The sequence below is a fragment of the Nymphaea colorata genome, chromosome 4 (assembly GCF_008831285.2).
Source record: "Nymphaea colorata isolate Beijing-Zhang1983 chromosome 4, ASM883128v2, whole genome shotgun sequence".
Taxonomy (NCBI): Eukaryota; Viridiplantae; Streptophyta; class Magnoliopsida; order Nymphaeales; family Nymphaeaceae; genus Nymphaea; species Nymphaea colorata.
Window position 1 is genome coordinate 20,218,022 of NC_045141.1, and position 15,542 is coordinate 20,233,563.

Here is a 15,542-nt window from a genome sequence, read left to right on the forward strand (position 1 = left end):
CGAATCTAAGACTCGGGTTAACTAAACACCTCTAAAAAGTACAGTGAACTGCCATCTCTGTTCAAACAATTGATTGAGCAATTGTAAAATTAAATGGCTCATACAAAACCAAAGTTGGTAAACAATCATCTGTGACTCTCTCTCTCTCTCTGGGAAATTAAATGGCAATCCCATTGTCATGACCCTTCTTTTTTTCTTGAATGTTAAAAAATGCCTAGTGTTTTTATGTTTTAATCTAATCATACAGGTGAATGAATGCAAAACATATTCAGCATTAAAATTTAAAAAATAATGGAAAATTTTATAAAATCCAATTTGTAGATCTTATTTTTTCACCATTTGTAAAAAATATATATATAAATTTGAAGGTTTTATGTTTATCCATACAGCTAGATTTGTGAAAAACGACATACGCGCTCGAGAGGCATGAGTTATAGAAAGCGAGATAAATTGGACATAATTTTCTGTCCTTTTATATATATATATATATATATATATATATATATATATATAGAGAGAGAGAGAGAGAGAGAGAGAGAGAGAGAGAGTGAGAGAGAGAGAGAAAGAGAGAGAGTGAGAGAGAGAGAGAAAGAGAGAGAGAGAAAAAGCCGATAAAATGGGAATGTATATCAAAATTGAGGCCAAGACGTTCTTTAGATACAAAAATTGGGGACAAAAAGTCCTCTAGTTACAGTAACAAACCGCAGAAAAGAGAGATATTCTTTTCATGCTTTAAATTTCATATTCTCTACGAGGGGGTCACATTCTTACGAGGGGGTCACATTCTTCCATTTTCAGGCGACACTTAGAGCCGGTTTGGTTGGATTGCTTAGGGTGATAATTTGAATTAATTTCGCCTTCTTCTTCTTACTGTGGAGAGGAGATTGAGAGCAGTTAGCAAGTTAACAGTCAGGTGTGACGGTGTCTATCAAGTGCTCAGCATTTAGAGGAGCTCTCTTTACAGTGAAACCAATATCCCTTCATCAAACTAACTAGGGACCTGACAGTGCCACCTCTGTATAAGCGAATTCCATACACCATTCGCGATCCTCCATTAATGGAGGTTGGCCATGGAGGTGCAGCCCAACTCTTCCTTTCCAGGCAACTGAACTATGGTCGTGACCGTACCTACTTCTGCATCCTGAATCTGCCGCTCAGGGTTGTTAGTAGCAGTGAGAACGTGGCAATTTGCCCGCCCATAACCCAGTGTTGGGATCATCTTCTTAATCTGGAAATCAGTGTGAAAAGATTCATTATAGCCACCGAAAGTAGCGGAATCTAGATTTCCTTCTCGCTGGTTGATTGAGACTACCTAAAGTTGGATTAAAACCAAAACTCCAATATGTTACAGACCCACCAACACGTGAGTTCTTCTCTAAACTGCTATTTGAATCTACCTCTTATTTCCACTGCAATTTCCCTCTGCAGAAACACTTTTCTTCAAAGCCAAATGAAGCAGAAAAGGAAGAGAAACTTCGGCTTTTCCACAACAGCAATACAAAAACAGAAAATGGTTCCATTGAACAAGAACTACTACCTGATATACTTCTTAGTTATTCGTATTTGAAAACAACTTCTTTGTAAGCGAAATTAAACAGAAAATGATGACTAGCTCGTCTTCCCCACAACAGTACAGAAACAGGAAAATGGTTTCACCGAATATGCAGGAATGTTCGGGACGCCGACACTGAACTTTGAAACTAGAAAGGTTTAATGGAGTAAATTCTAACAAAGAAAAAAAGAAAATAGGTGAAAGAAATTTCTGTCTTCGGGGACGTATGAGAAGCCAGGGTGGTCAACTTGAAGCATCGATGAGATCAATTTTACCAGAAACAAGAAAAAAATTATGGCCTCATCGAGCTTCACGAAGGAAACCTCACCAGTCACCGGACGTTTCGGCTACCCAAAAAATGCATGGGCTGCATTGAATTATAATGGGAGAGAAAAAAGTCACACTTCAAACCCTTTTTCTATGAATATGAGATAACTCCAGCCATCCCTTTGTTTTTCTTGCAGTAATTGGAAAAGATAGTAAGTCTATGTTTTGATAGTTTCGGCTCTTAAATCCGAGGAGAATCTAAAATCTAAGATTGGTGCAAATCTAGAGGTGAAGCAAACAGTAGATTTCACACTCCAAGTCCAACCATGCCTTCGTTATCTTTGCAGTGGTTAGTAACCGAAAAAGATACTAACGCGATGTTTTCACATCTTAAATCCGAGGTGGATCTAAAATCCAAGATTGGTGCCAATCTACAGGTGAAGCAAACAGTAGATTTCACAGCTATGAATTAGAGATCCACATTATGCTGACGAAACCATGGATCTGTAGTCCGAAATGGTGGAATCAAACTAGAGATCCAGATCCACTGTTTTTAAATCGTTGATAGTCTCGTAGATGGGAAGCTATAAACAATGAAATGTAACGAAAGAAAGGATAGGAATGGGGCAAAAATGCAAACGAAATGAGATGACCTATCAAAAATTGTTTGTTTGTATAAGAAGCAACGGAATAAAAATTCGGAAATATGCTTATTCAGTTATATAATGTAAGGAAAGTAATATATATATATATATATATATATATAAAAGATCCCCATGCAAAGATGGAGACTTTGAAATAAATTGAAAAGGAAAAGGAAAAAATAAACAATAAGGGCATATATGTCATATTTTAAAATGTGGATTAAGGATTTCCCTCCCTCTCTCCATTCTTTTGATTCATTCATTATTTTTCCTTTCCTCTTTTTCATTTCTGCTGCATTCCTTTTCCTCATTGTCGGTTCCATTGCTTGGGAGACATTTTTTGAGGAAATTTTTCTGGATATTATGAAGGAAAAAAAAAAAAAAGAACACTTTGTCTTTATATTCTCCGGTCGCCGAAAAACTTTATGCAACGTTGGACTGAAACTGAAGCAGCAGCAACGGCCGCCTTTTATGTCTTTTGGGGAATAGCTACCAACTGAGAAGCTCGATGTTTATGAGACTTGCGACGGCCGACGGCTGCCTTTTTATTTCGTTTGGGAAATAGCTACCAAGTGAGAAGCTCCATGTTTACGAGACTTGCGACGGCCGAGAAATCACTTAAAGAGCAATTACTCCCCCATGAGTCTCTATATACAGGGGCTCACTCCATAGAGAGAGGACCGAGGACGGGAAGCAGGAGGACCATGGACGACTTAGACGCAGATTGCTTCGACTTCGTGGACGACTTCTACTTCTCAGCGTTGGAGGCGGCGGGTGAGGACCTCCTCCCCGTCTCGGACGAAAAGTACGCGGACGCCTTGCAGTTCCAGGAGGTCGTCATGGCCTCCGTCATTCCCTCAATTCGGAAAAGTACGCCGACGCCACCTCATCCGGCCACGTCAAGGCGAGACGTTTCTCCGCCGAGTCCGACCTCAACGTCCCGTCTTGAGGGCGAGCCCTCCGGTTTCGTCTGCGGCATCTGCATGGAGCCCAAGGCAATCTCCGAGTCGTTCCGGAACCCGTCCTGCTCGCACCGGTTCTGCACCGACTGCACTCGGCAGCACCTGACCGTGCGGATCCAGGAGAATGCGTCTCGTGTGCGGTGCCCCGAGTCGGGGTGCAAGGCGGAGATAGACCCGGAGTGGTGCCAGGGGATGGTACCGGGTCAAGTGTTCGAGAGGTGGTCGGCCGTCCTCTCCGAGTCGGCCATATCCGCCGAGAACCGGGTCTATTGCCCCTACGGCGACTGCTCGGCGCCGATGGAAGTCGAGGGTAGAAGCGTAATTGTCCAGGCAGAGTGCCCCCACTGCAACCGCCTGTTCTGCGCGAAGTGCAAGACGCCGTGGCACGCGGGCTCCGATTGCGAGGAGTATCGGCTTGGGGACAGTGGCACGAACGATATTTTGTTGAAGAAGTTGGCCAAAGAGAAAATGTGGGCGAGGTGCCCTAAGTGCAAGTTTTACGTCGAGAAGGTGGATGGTTGCCCTCACATAACGTGCAGGTATGTTCGCAACGTACTTAGGACGCCACTCGTGTTTATTTTTCCAAAATGCCAATTGTCACATTCATCCCATTCATACTGTTTACAATCACCAGATTTGAAACAAAAAGTCGCCATTTCTGTAAGTCGGATTTTTTCCCCTGGTTTCTTACATGAAAAAGAAAAAAATGAAAATTATATCTAAAATAGTATGATATCTTGGTAAGAGGTTTCTCCACAATTTGAATTGTATATTATAAATGTCAATTTAATTTGAATGGAATCGAAAAGTTCCATTTGAGCAGCTCACCAACCTCAATTTCAGTAACTTAAGATGGTTTTCAACCAGTGAATAATATCTCACCTTTCGAACGCGTTTTTAATGGTTTAACCCTGAGCTTGTCAACCGCCTGCAATTAACCATTCTTGATTAATTTCCCATGTTTGATTGCAGGTGCAGCTTTCAATTCTGCTACCAGTGTGGTAGTGCTTGGGACCAGGCGCATCTTGCTTGTAGAGCTCGAGAGCAGCATATACTTTAGTCGATGATGCATACATATTTTTTCCCTTCTAACTTGCTTGATTGAAAATCATTGGTTACTTTAGGACGTTGTTGAAGGAAGGTTCTCAAAACTTCACCTTGTTTGATTGTCTCGTGCAAAAAATGTCAAAGAAATACCAAGTTTAAAGTTTTCCTTGGAAAGTTTCCCTACGCGTTCGGCAACCTGCAGAGCAGTCCAGAGTGCGTGTTCCCGTGTCGACTTCCTCTTCCTCATTCCAAGAGCCGTACTCCTCCAAATTGTCTGTATTCGCGAGTGCTTGTCCAAGCAAAAAAATGTTCTTCCTTTTTGGCATTAGCCGTTTTCCATTGTCAAAAAAGAATATGTTCCTTCAAAGAATGAACGAACGTGTCCTGCAAAGCCTGCTGTGTGTGTGCCACTTTTGTTAAACCCTAAACCCTAAACCAAGCTGGAATCAATGCTAAAACTGACGCGTATTTTGACTCGAATTAGATCCAATCAGTTCGTTTTGCTAAGTTTGAGATCCAAGGATATATTACATGAAGAGACTTGAGATCAGATATACAATGAAACAAACACACCCGTAACATGTACATGTAAAATATGTTTCGTAATTGTGTCCCCACATGTCCTAGAGAACTTTTTGGCTTTGCCCAACCGAGCTTGAGCTAATTAATAGTTATGATCGAAACCAGGAATTTTAGGCTTGAGCGGCACTAAATATAAAACCTTCACACTTTAAGAAACATGCATAATATAAACAATTTTTAAAATACCAACATGAAAATAAAAAGAATTTTTTGGGGTTGGTGTGCGCAACTGCCCACACCTGCATATATGTGCCTCCGCCACTGGCGGCTGCATCGCCCCGACTCATCAATAGAGGAGGCTTATGGCTTATTCAATAGTAGTTGTGCCAACAAAAGTTTGAATCTTAGTCGTCTTTACTCAAAAGTGATGTGTGTTTGCAATATCATTCTCTCTCTATATAGAAGAAGAGAAAGGTAAAGGTAAAGAAACTTATAAAATTAACCATTACTTTCTACGGAAGAAATATTTGGCATCGTCCACGTCCAATCGCTTTGTTGAAAAAAAGGTGATAGAGATATGCAAGATCATCGATTTGGTGGTCTCCCCTTGTAAGTATTCCTCCTCGTGGAAGCAAACATAAGACATATGGTATGGTGGTGATACGCGCCATCGCAGTCTGTCTTTTCTCTATAAGCAATTGCGATCGCGCGCGTCACCATCATCCTGCCATTTTTCTATAGCAACAAAGCTGTTGACGAAAATGAAAAGGGGATGATAGCTTCTTCTTATACGCGCTAGTGGTATTATGCCCAATATTGTTTAGGTGCTGTTATCCCGTAACAATTAGTGGAGGCCGAGCGGATGTCATGATCATGCAATGGAACACATAAGTGTCTGTCCCGATTTGGAGATCTTGACATTCTTGTGAGGTCGGACGACTTGACTTTGTCTCGAGAAAGTTTAGACACGGTGGACGCCAATCGTCGGTGGCTTTGAAGACTCTTTTTCCATTAGCGGACGATTGATTAATCTTAGGGATTGTTTATCGAATATTCTTGTAGAAGTCGCAGGGGAAAATTTTCCACATTTTGATGAATTTTTTGCCCCTGTATTGTCCAATTATCACTTGACTTGTTTGATGGGCCAGTAAAGAAAATGTCAAACTCAAAGAAATTTGACTTTCTATCCATTACTCATGCTGTTTGGGTGAATTCATCCCGCCCATCCAGCACATGGTAAAGGAGGTTTAACTGAAAATCTGCACTTTGAGGAACCCACTGTTTAGACAAACAATAGATTTTTTTAACCGTACATTTTATATTGAAAACGAAGTCGTGTTTACAGTTTCCCATCTCAGAGTTTAATCTGAAATCCCTTTATATAGGACCGACATAATGAGCAAACACCCAAATTTTACCGCTGTGTGAAAATGTGAATTAAAATCGCCAAGTCCTCATATTTAAGGTTGTATTAGCAAAAAGATGAAGGGATAACTGACTTTAAATTCTAAGATTTGAGATTGTCAAACACTTCGGATGCCTCAATTTAGATATTTGACGGTTGAAAGCAAGGGGACCCTCTTATCTCGTTCAAAGTAAACAACCATATCTTAAAAGGGATCTAAATGACTTAGATTTGGGACCATTATATATTTTGGAATGTCAAATCTAGATAAGTAAGAGAAGTATTTCATTCTATCATTCAACTGAGAGCCGATCTACCTTTTTCCTAGTACTAAGTTTACTTTTGACGTCTCGATGTGACACTCCTCATTATGCTTCAACTTGCATATTATTGCTTTTCTTTTGCAACACAAAGAAAACTCAAAACTACCAGCATCCGCGCCGTACTCCGTCTATTGCACCAATTTCTAGTCAATGTTGTATTTGGTACGTCTAAGAGATAAAAAGTCATGCCTCATCCAACTCATTTGTATTCCACAAGCGGACACATGATTTGACTCCAGATCCAACTGTCGGCCATGTGACCAAGTCTACATACTCTGGTGAGATGGTCTAATCCATTTTTGGATGCTGATCCAACAGAAAACTAGTGTTCTAAACTCACTAATCAGATAGACTCTGGACCGAACTTAGTTGCATATATGATTATGAGACCAATTCAACCAAACTAAAGTACCCCCATTTGATACTCAATCATGAGATCCAACGTTTGTCGGGATTTGGATTTTGTTCCCCTTTTCTGCAGTAGGTCCCGTTTATGAAGAGGGCCCCAAATATCCGATACGAGACATTTTAATATCACTACAGTGCGGGAATCGGTCAATTCAACTCTTTCTATACAAAACAAATCGGTTCATACAGCTTTGATTACAGAACCGATACGACCTTAGCAGTACGGACGTCGCCGTATTTTATATTCATACTTTTTTCCGTGCAAAGAAATTGTCGTCCACGTGAGAAGCAAAAAATATCTTCCTTTCCTTAACGAGTTTTTAATGTATAAAAACTTCTTTCAAACGGCGAGTAAACTTAATATTAAATTTAAATTATTCATTAAAAACCCAAAAAAAATCCATATCGTGGGCCTTGGAAGATGAGCATCACATCTGTCGTATGCAAATGTCAAATCCAGTTAAAGCCTATTCCGGTGGATTGTGCATAAAACTTTATTTTGAACAATGTGACTTGGTTTTATTTTGACAACACAAAAGGATAAAACCTTGCTCCTCAATGAACCTAAAACACTTCGACTGCAATAAAGTTTTATATTTCGACTTGTTTAAATTATTTCAAATTAAAATCCGTTCGAATCAAATTTAATTTTTTCTTTCACTTTTTTTAATTAAAAATTGAACCGAACATGGGTTCGTTGTCTACATGATCCACCACAATCCCCCTTGGGATCGCCGGAATAATCCAAACCCACGTTGAATTTATTGATATTTTTGTAAATATTCAAAAGTTAATTTTGAAAATTAATCAATCGCATAAATCGCCTAAGCCAAAAACATAGGGATTATCAATTGGCACTTCTGAGCCCAGCGACGCGTTTCATCGTGCGCACCACGTGGTCACGATGCAGCTGCCCGCACGGCACGCGTACTGCGCTCGCGCGCACCGCTTGCGTCCTCTTTCGTTAATTTCTTCCCTGCAAACGAATCCCTTTTGTCCGTTACTCCTTTAACTCCTCCTCTGTGGTCTCCGCCAACATATCCACCGTCCGTTTTGCCACGTGGAATCCGATCCATTACCACGAGCACGGAGCTCTTCGACAGGTGGATACCATGCGCCACGTGGCGCGCAGAGGGAACGAGTTTACCTGACCTGGGGTCGAATTTTATACGGAACGGGGACTCGCGAGTCATTTTCGTCCCTCTTCGAGGGTGTTTTCGTCCTTATGGGTTTACGGCTTGCGCAAACGGCAAAGCCGCATCTGGTCGCCCCGCTTTCCGTGACGTTGATCGGAAGATGGGAAATGACTATAATGCCCTTACGACCTCGACGACGAGAGCGCGCTCGAAAGGGTCAACAGTTTTCGAACGGACGTGAATACCCCTGCCCGGGGTTCTGAGACAATTATGAATTTTTTTGGATATGGATCCCTGGAACATGAATAAATTGGGAGCAAAAAATTCATTTCAATTGGATCCGCAATCGAAAGATTCAAAACCCTGTGATTTTGTCTTACCAGTCGAATCCTGGGTCAAGCTTTAAACGGATCCGGCCCGCCGAGTTCATTACTTGAAAACGGGAAGATCAGTTTGGTCGTTTCAGAAAGTGAAGGGGGGTAAAACAGACTCAACTGGACGCCCAAGGGAAAGGCTGGAAGGGCATTATGGTATTTTGATGGAAGCTGTCTATGTCTAGGGAGTCTAGGAGCAGAGGGGGTGGGGACAAGGGTGGATCCAGGGAATGCGGGGTGCGTCGAGACCGGTTCGGCCAAAGACGGCGGAGGCGGGAGGGGCGCGCCCCCGCGTAAATGCCCGTTCTGCCCTTCTTCCCCCACCTCTGTCCCCGGCCTTAAATCGCCGATCCGGCGGTCTCCTCCGTTCATCCACCGCCATGGCCTCCGCCCCCATGCCTCTCCCCCCTTCTCCTCCTTCCTACCTTCTCCGAGCAACGATGCCGCGCATTCCGCTTCCATCGTAGGCAGGCCCAGCATCCTCCTCCTCCTTCGCCTCCTCCTCTGCTGTTGCTTCCTCGTTCAGGTAAGAACATGATTTCTTTCGCATTTTGCTCCTTACGTGGAATCGTGTCATTCCTTGTGCTTGCTGTTTTTTACTGCTATTCTTTTCTGTATTAGGGGCCTGGGGTGAGAGATTTTTTGATATTCTTCCCTTTTTATTCTCTTGTTTTCATTCGTTGGTTTCTTAGTTTTCTGGATTGCATTGCAGAGAGCTCTGGTGGAAATCCCAAGCCAATTTTGGTCCATGCGTGGTTGAATTGCTGGCTTGGGAATTGGGGATTGAGGGATTTGGTTGATGTGATCATGTCGATTTTTTTCTTATTTCCCTTTAATTTTCCGGATTTTTGGGTTTATTAAGTGGTGGTACGGACGACCTTCCTTTAAAAGTGTCTTTTTTTTGGGGCATTTGACAATGAGGCTATTTTTTTACTTATTTTTTCAAAGCAGAATTTTTTGAATTTTTCTTTTTTTTTTTCAAAAAAAAATGTCATATAGTTTGTGAAAAATGTCCGTCTCTTCCCCTCTCTTTTCTGGCGCGCGACTATCTATTGGGAAGGGGAGGGTCCCTGTAGCCTTTTTCTGGAAAAATAATTCCACTTTTTGCTTCTTCTTCTTTTTTCCCTCAATTTGATTTAACCAGAATGATTGTTTTTGCCCTTTTTGCAAGCGTAAGTTTGCAATTGTTTATTAGCCTTTGGCCTGGGAAGCGAATGCAGTCTCTGTATCTTTCTCCCTTTTGATCGTTTGGTGCTTCCTTTTGTTTTCCCGGTTAAAGACTGTCTGATTTGGTTTTCCGGAATCATGTGGGCAAGATTTTGGGCGTCTCAGGAAGAAATGGCGGAGCTGCCGAAGCTCCTCTATATCTTGGTGGACGACGGGGAGAAGAGCGACGTCGAAGGGAATTCGTCGTTTCCTTCGCCGCCGTCCTCGTTCCGGTACACGCGCTCTCTGTTGCAGAGCACTCTGCAATTCATGGGCTGCAAAGCCCGACATGCCTTCAAGGTGCATCTCTTTCTTTCCCTTGCCAGTTTAGGCCCTGTCAATTTACGTTTTGATCGATTCATTCAAGGTCGGAGCAACTGTTCATGCATGTGATAGATTTCATGCACGTACTTCTCCATATGTGTTTCGGCCTTTTCCCGCCCATTCGTTCATCTTTTTGGATGAAAAAGTGGACAACAGTAATGGGTTGATTCCCTGATCTGATCAGATTAGCCGAAGGGTTTTCGAGGTGTTGAGAAGCGAGTGTCTTGGGGATGTGACGATGCCTGTTAAGGATGAAGGTTTTAACCGCAGCTGCCGAGAAAAGGAAGGTGGTAATGATTCCGTCTCTGCAGATGCTGGTGAAAATGACAGCATACCGTTCGAGGCATACAAGAGGCGTACAACCATCACTGTTGATAGGAAGACCTTCTTGGACGTTGTTTGTGATGCCCTTTCCCAGTACAAGTATGTTGGTCCAAATCAAAGAGCTGATTTGGTTTTAGCATGCAGGTATGGCGTCTTAAATTTTGTTAACTTGAGGACCTGTTTTAAGAAATCTGAAATGCTTGAATGGTCTAAGAAGGAGCTTTGGTAATCTTTAATTTTCTTTTCTACGAATTCTTTTAGCTCCTCGTGCTCTTTTTAGTTTTTATTGTGTTATGTTCTTTTGTTTTTCTGTTTGATTTTCAAATGGTTTTGGGTTCAGTTAAAATGGAAAGAACAAATGTCAAGCAATGCAAATATGGGCGTGTCAATTTTTTGTTAGTTCTTTTTATTGTTCCTGATTAGTTAGCTTTGATATGTTGTCCTTTCTTCTTCCAGAATTCGTGAAAGGAAAGAATCTGTGACAGTTCTGCTATGTGGAACAAGCGGGTGTGGCAAGTCCACTTTATCTGCACTGTTGGTAATTTCCCTGGGGTTGTATGCGTACATTCATTTGTATGCCTTCTTGATGGCAACATTGCTGCGTTCTTATTCATGTAGCCTGAAATGAGCCTCCTCTGAGTGATTTGCTTCTTGTGACGAAAATTTATTGTTACCTTTTGTCAGCCATACATCATTATTACTAGTTGGTAAAACCTTTGGAGGAGGAAAATCTATTATCCACGACCCATGGAGAAAAATTGTTGTCCATTTTCCATTATATATGAATCTATCCTGTAACATGAAGCAGTTTAGAATATTTTATCAAATTGTCCCAGCTAATGGTTATTAAATTATAAAAAGTATTAAATTTCTCTGTAAGATTTTGTTTTTGTTGTCCTCCTACTATGTATATATATTTTCGTTTCCCTACAGGGTAGCCGCTTGGGTATCACAACGGTGATTTCTACTGACTCCATTCGGCACATGATGAGGAGTTTTGTAGATGAGAAGCAAAATCCTTTATTATGGGCGTCTACGTACCATGCTGGTGAGTTCTTGGATCCAGTTGCAGTTGCCAAGGCAAAAGCAAAACGCAAAGCAAAGAAATTAGCAGGCAAGTCTGCTGCAGTTAAAGTGGACGAGGATGGGTCTTCTCACGGAAAATCTGAACCAAGACTTGATTCAGCTTCTACATTGGAAGCCATCGGCACAAAACAAATGGCCATCGAGGGATTCAAGGCCCAAAGTGAGATGGTAATTGATAGTCTAGATAGACTTATTACCGCATGGGAAGAAAGGAATGAATCTGTTGTTGTTGAAGGTGTCCATTTAAGCCTTAATTTTGTGGTAGGTTTTTCCTGGCTAGTACCTTCTCTTCTATTATATCTGGTTCGGCTCCTTCACATGCATTCTCTCCTCAATTGCTTTCCCTTTTTTCTTTTTCTTTGCCAGATGGGCCTCATGAAAAAACATCCTTCAATTATACCCTTTATGATTTACATAACAAGTGAGGACAAACATATGGAAAGGTTTGCTGTCCGTGCAAAGTATATGACATTGGACCCAGCAAAAAATAAATATGTCAAGTATATACGCAATATCAGGACCATCCAGGAGTACCTATGCAACAGAGCTGATAAGCACTTGGTGCCAAAGATTAACAACACAAATGTAGATAGGAGTGTAGCTGCCATCCATGCAACAGTTTTTAGTTGCTTGCGGAGGCGTGAAGCTTATGAGCAGCTTTATGACCCAACAACAAACACGGTTGCTGTAATTGATGAGGAATACAGAAATCAGTGTGCTGCTAATTCTTTAAGTTCAAAAGGAATGTTCCAGCTAATTCAAAGAAAAGGATCTTCTCGGCACCTGATGGCTCTTCTTAACATGGATGGCTCCATAGCCAAGGCTTGGCCTGTCGAACCAGTAGATAATGATGGAACCTTGACACTGAGCTATGGAATGGACAAGGGGGACAGAAGTCCTTTATATGGCCCCTTGCAGATTGGGAAAGCAGAGCCGGTGAACTTGCAGTTTGGTAACTTCGGCATTAGTGCATGGCCCAGTGATACTGCAGGGACCAGCTATGCTGGAAGTATCGATGATTCCATTAAAGGTGATACTGCTGAGAGTGGAAGCCGGTATCAGTCGTCATGCTGTAGTTCACCAAGGTTTTCTGATGGAGCTGCAAAAGAGGTATGATGCATTCTTCTTTTCATGACCATTGAACTTCCAAGCCATTTTTTGATAGGAGTATATATCGGAAATGAAAGTTGTAATAGACATGAAGTCATTCATCTGTCCTGTACCCCTTTGTTTTAAAGTTATAAGCTTCTGTGCTTTTTGAAGTGGTAGTGTTTGTCTGGAGCTTTAGATAGACAGGAGTTTGATGTTCTTCCAAGGGCAGGATACGAAAAAATCCTAGTCATGTATCTCTGAGGGGGCATCCGTCCTTGGGGGCCGAAAGGGAAACCATTGATGCTTAGACTTCAGGGCAAAAGCTAACATGCGTATGGTTGCTTTCTTCTCTGTACCTTTCTTCCTCCTTATATAGAATCACGTCTCATCGCACCTTCTTTTCCAACCATGTGGTTGTCGCAGGCAATATTTTGTTATCCAAATTTGATCCGGTTGTAAGGGTTGCATAATTCTTTTTTTGGATGTCACTATTTCTTCGCTTCACATTTTAGTTTACTCGTTACAAGAATGGCTTGGTTGATTTTGGTTTTTGGCAGCTTAAAGAGGAGATATCGGTTTGTGGCAGTGAAGAGGAAGTTGAAGATGTACCAGACAAGGATAGTGACGAGGATCTAAGTGACGCTTTAGAAAAGCAAATGCATGATGAGGTACGTATGTAGCCAATTAGCCACAAAATACTACTCATGCTTTGCCTTTTTTCACATTTTAATATCTAGGAGAGTAATTAAACAAATAGAAAGCCCTCAGCCCTGCATTCACGGTGTCTTCATTGAAGATTTGAAGATGCAATTCCCTAGTAGTAATCCTGTTAAAGTCTAATGTCGTTGCAAACAAGTGGAGTAGGAATTCAGAAAGATGGAGAGAGAGAATTATATCCAAAGCATTAATAATATCCTAGGGTACAAACATGAATGTTGCTCAAATATTTGTTTGTGAGGACATGTCCAACTGTCAACCTCTAAGAACATTGTTTGAAGGCATACGACTTCTACGTTGTAACGATGGAAAAAGAAAGATATTGATTATGTGCACCGGAAGAAGGAACGCTTGAGCACAACGCCGGAAGGGGGAAATTAAGAGTTTGAGATTCGTCTAGAACCCAAGCTATCTCTCGGTGGGTTTGCATTCTCATTTATAGCTCAAAACTTTCCTGGTCCAATGTTGTCCAACTTTGCTGACTTACCCTTTTCAACCCGTATGTTGTTCGTTCTGGAAACACGTCTTCTTATTCCATCTTTTCCTAAATCCCCTTGAAGAAATAGAAGCTCGAGAAGGAAGACCTGGTTCAGTTGCTATTTGTTTGAAAACTTCCGACATGGGAAGAAGTGGTGGCTCGGACGGCTGGACGAATAATGACACGTTTGTTGGATTGCAAACCTGGACTTGTATTTCATATTACATGTTGCTTTCCTTGCTATCTCATTGAATGAACTGAAGTGGTAAACGTATGCAACAATATTTAGCGGCCGTTGGTTTCTCATATATTGCAAATCCTCTACTTGGATTAGTGTACTGGCTTCCTTCTCTCCTCCGTATCAATCTAATCGACAGTCTGTGCTTGGGAATCCTGGCTTAATGGCTTTTTCATTTTTAGCTCGAGGGTTCTGTCGATGAGCAATCAACGAAGTCAGATGAGGAGTATGATGATCTGGCAATGCGTGATGAACAAGAAAGTGGGTACTGGTCTGAAGATGATGAAGGCAGCAGTCTCTACAAGCATGAGCTACGGTCAGAAAACAATGAAGGTGGTGGACAGGATGATCATCAATTTGGGAATCCAGAAGCAGGCAGCAAGACTGATGATGATAGATACCGGCAGAATCTTGATCAGTTCCTGGGTAACAGCAAAAATTATTCAAATCCTTCTTGTTGCTACTCCTCTCTATTATTAGAGAAGGAACAGCGGAGCATGTCTACAGATGATGGTGCTGCACAGGCTAACCTTCTTATTGGAACTACATTCCATGGCCGATCAAGGAGTATTCCTGCACTGGGTAAATATGGATCTTTAGCAAATGGGCCAATTTTGTCTGGCGCACCTTAGTTTTTTGGTGATGCTAAAAGGCCGTCTTTATGCTTGCTTGCTTTCTTCGTTTGCTTTTTTTTTTTTTTTTCTTTCTGTAGAGTTTGGTAGGCAGGAAGATGGGAGATATACTCTTTTGAGCGCTTGTTCATACGCACCAAGAGGAGTTGTGGTGTTTTAGCTACAAGTCATTGTTCCGCTTTTCGCTGTATGAAGAATGAGTTGATGAAAAGGAATCACCTTTTGTACTGTAAGGAGCGCTCAGGCGAGCCCGTAGATCTTTGGGCTTGTGAATCTTTCACAATTGCAGCGTCTATTGCGCTTCATCATGATTTTTCCCTTTCAAGTTGTCGGGCTAGAAGCAGCATTGTATTGCAATTTGCACCATACAGTTTATGGTGTTGGCAGTACCCGTAGAATCACACGACGTAGAAGTGAGTAACTACAAAGTCTTCCTACCGTCTTCCATTAATGATCAAAGCTTCCATTTAATTGCTTGCTGTGTTTGTGTTGTGTCATAAAAGCATTCCAGGATAAATATATCATCTCATTAACGTCACAAAGCCGCATAGTTTACTCGATGTGCATATTTTTCGTTTCCTTGAGAGAGCTAAGTAATTCTCTAAGAGGCTTCCTGGTTTAGTGAGAGGATGGTAAAAAAGGTGGCCTCGTGATCCAGTTTGTTCTCACTAGCTGGTGGAGATGACACCGTGAAGCTGGGGTGAGTATAACTTATAAGCTGCCATATATTTTCGTCTCTCGATCTCGATCTCTGGAGATCTTGGCAGACTACCGGCTTTCTGAGGCAGGCGCCCGAATAATCATT

At 41.8% G+C, this 15,542-nt stretch overlaps 2 protein-coding genes across 4 annotated transcripts; both read left to right on the top strand.

The window, feature by feature from the left end:
* The first annotated feature begins 3,167 nt into the window (after positions 1-3,167).
* LOC116253230 (E3 ubiquitin-protein ligase RSL1-like) lies at positions 3,168-4,485 on the top strand. The gene is made up of 2 exons (XM_031627997.1): positions 3,168-3,964; positions 4,398-4,485. Exons 1-2 carry the CDS (start codon positions 3,168-3,170, stop codon positions 4,483-4,485), a joined length of 885 nt encoding a protein of 294 aa, XP_031483857.1.
* Positions 4,486-8,853: 4,368 nt separating this feature from the next.
* LOC116252955 (P-loop NTPase domain-containing protein LPA1 homolog 2-like) lies at positions 8,854-14,965 on the top strand. 3 transcript variants are annotated; one of them, XM_031627612.2, is made up of 8 exons: positions 8,854-9,166; positions 9,957-10,146; positions 10,355-10,638; positions 10,951-11,032; positions 11,428-11,841; positions 11,947-12,690; positions 13,230-13,340; positions 14,288-14,965. In XM_031627612.2, exons 2-8 carry the CDS (start codon positions 9,979-9,981, stop codon positions 14,735-14,737), a joined length of 2,253 nt encoding a protein of 750 aa, XP_031483472.1. In that variant the 5' UTR covers positions 8,854-9,166; positions 9,957-9,978; the 3' UTR covers positions 14,738-14,965. The 3 variants fall into 3 exon arrangements, with proteins under 3 accessions (XP_031483472.1, XP_031483473.1, XP_031483471.1); XM_031627613.2 differs by having other exon boundaries at positions 9,973-10,146; XM_031627611.2 differs by lacking the exon at positions 8,854-9,166 and having other exon boundaries at positions 9,234-10,146.
* Positions 14,966-15,542: the final 577 nt, after the last annotated feature.

Coding starts and splice junctions, on each gene's coding strand:
- LOC116253230 (XM_031627997.1), top strand. CDS start 3,168: ATGGACGACTTAGACGCAGATTGCTTCGACTTCGTGGACGACTTCTAC. Junction 3,965..4,397: donor TGCCCTCACATAACGTGCAG/GTATGTTCGCAA, acceptor GTTTGATTGCAG/GTGCAGCTTTCAATTCTGCT.
- LOC116252955 (XM_031627611.2), top strand. CDS start 9,946: ATGTGGGCAAGATTTTGGGCGTCTCAGGAAGAAATGGCGGAGCTGCCG. Junction 10,147..10,354: donor AAGCCCGACATGCCTTCAAG/GTGCATCTCTTT, acceptor TGATCTGATCAG/ATTAGCCGAAGGGTTTTCGA. Junction 13,341..14,287: donor AAAAGCAAATGCATGATGAG/GTACGTATGTAG, acceptor TTTCATTTTTAG/CTCGAGGGTTCTGTCGATGA.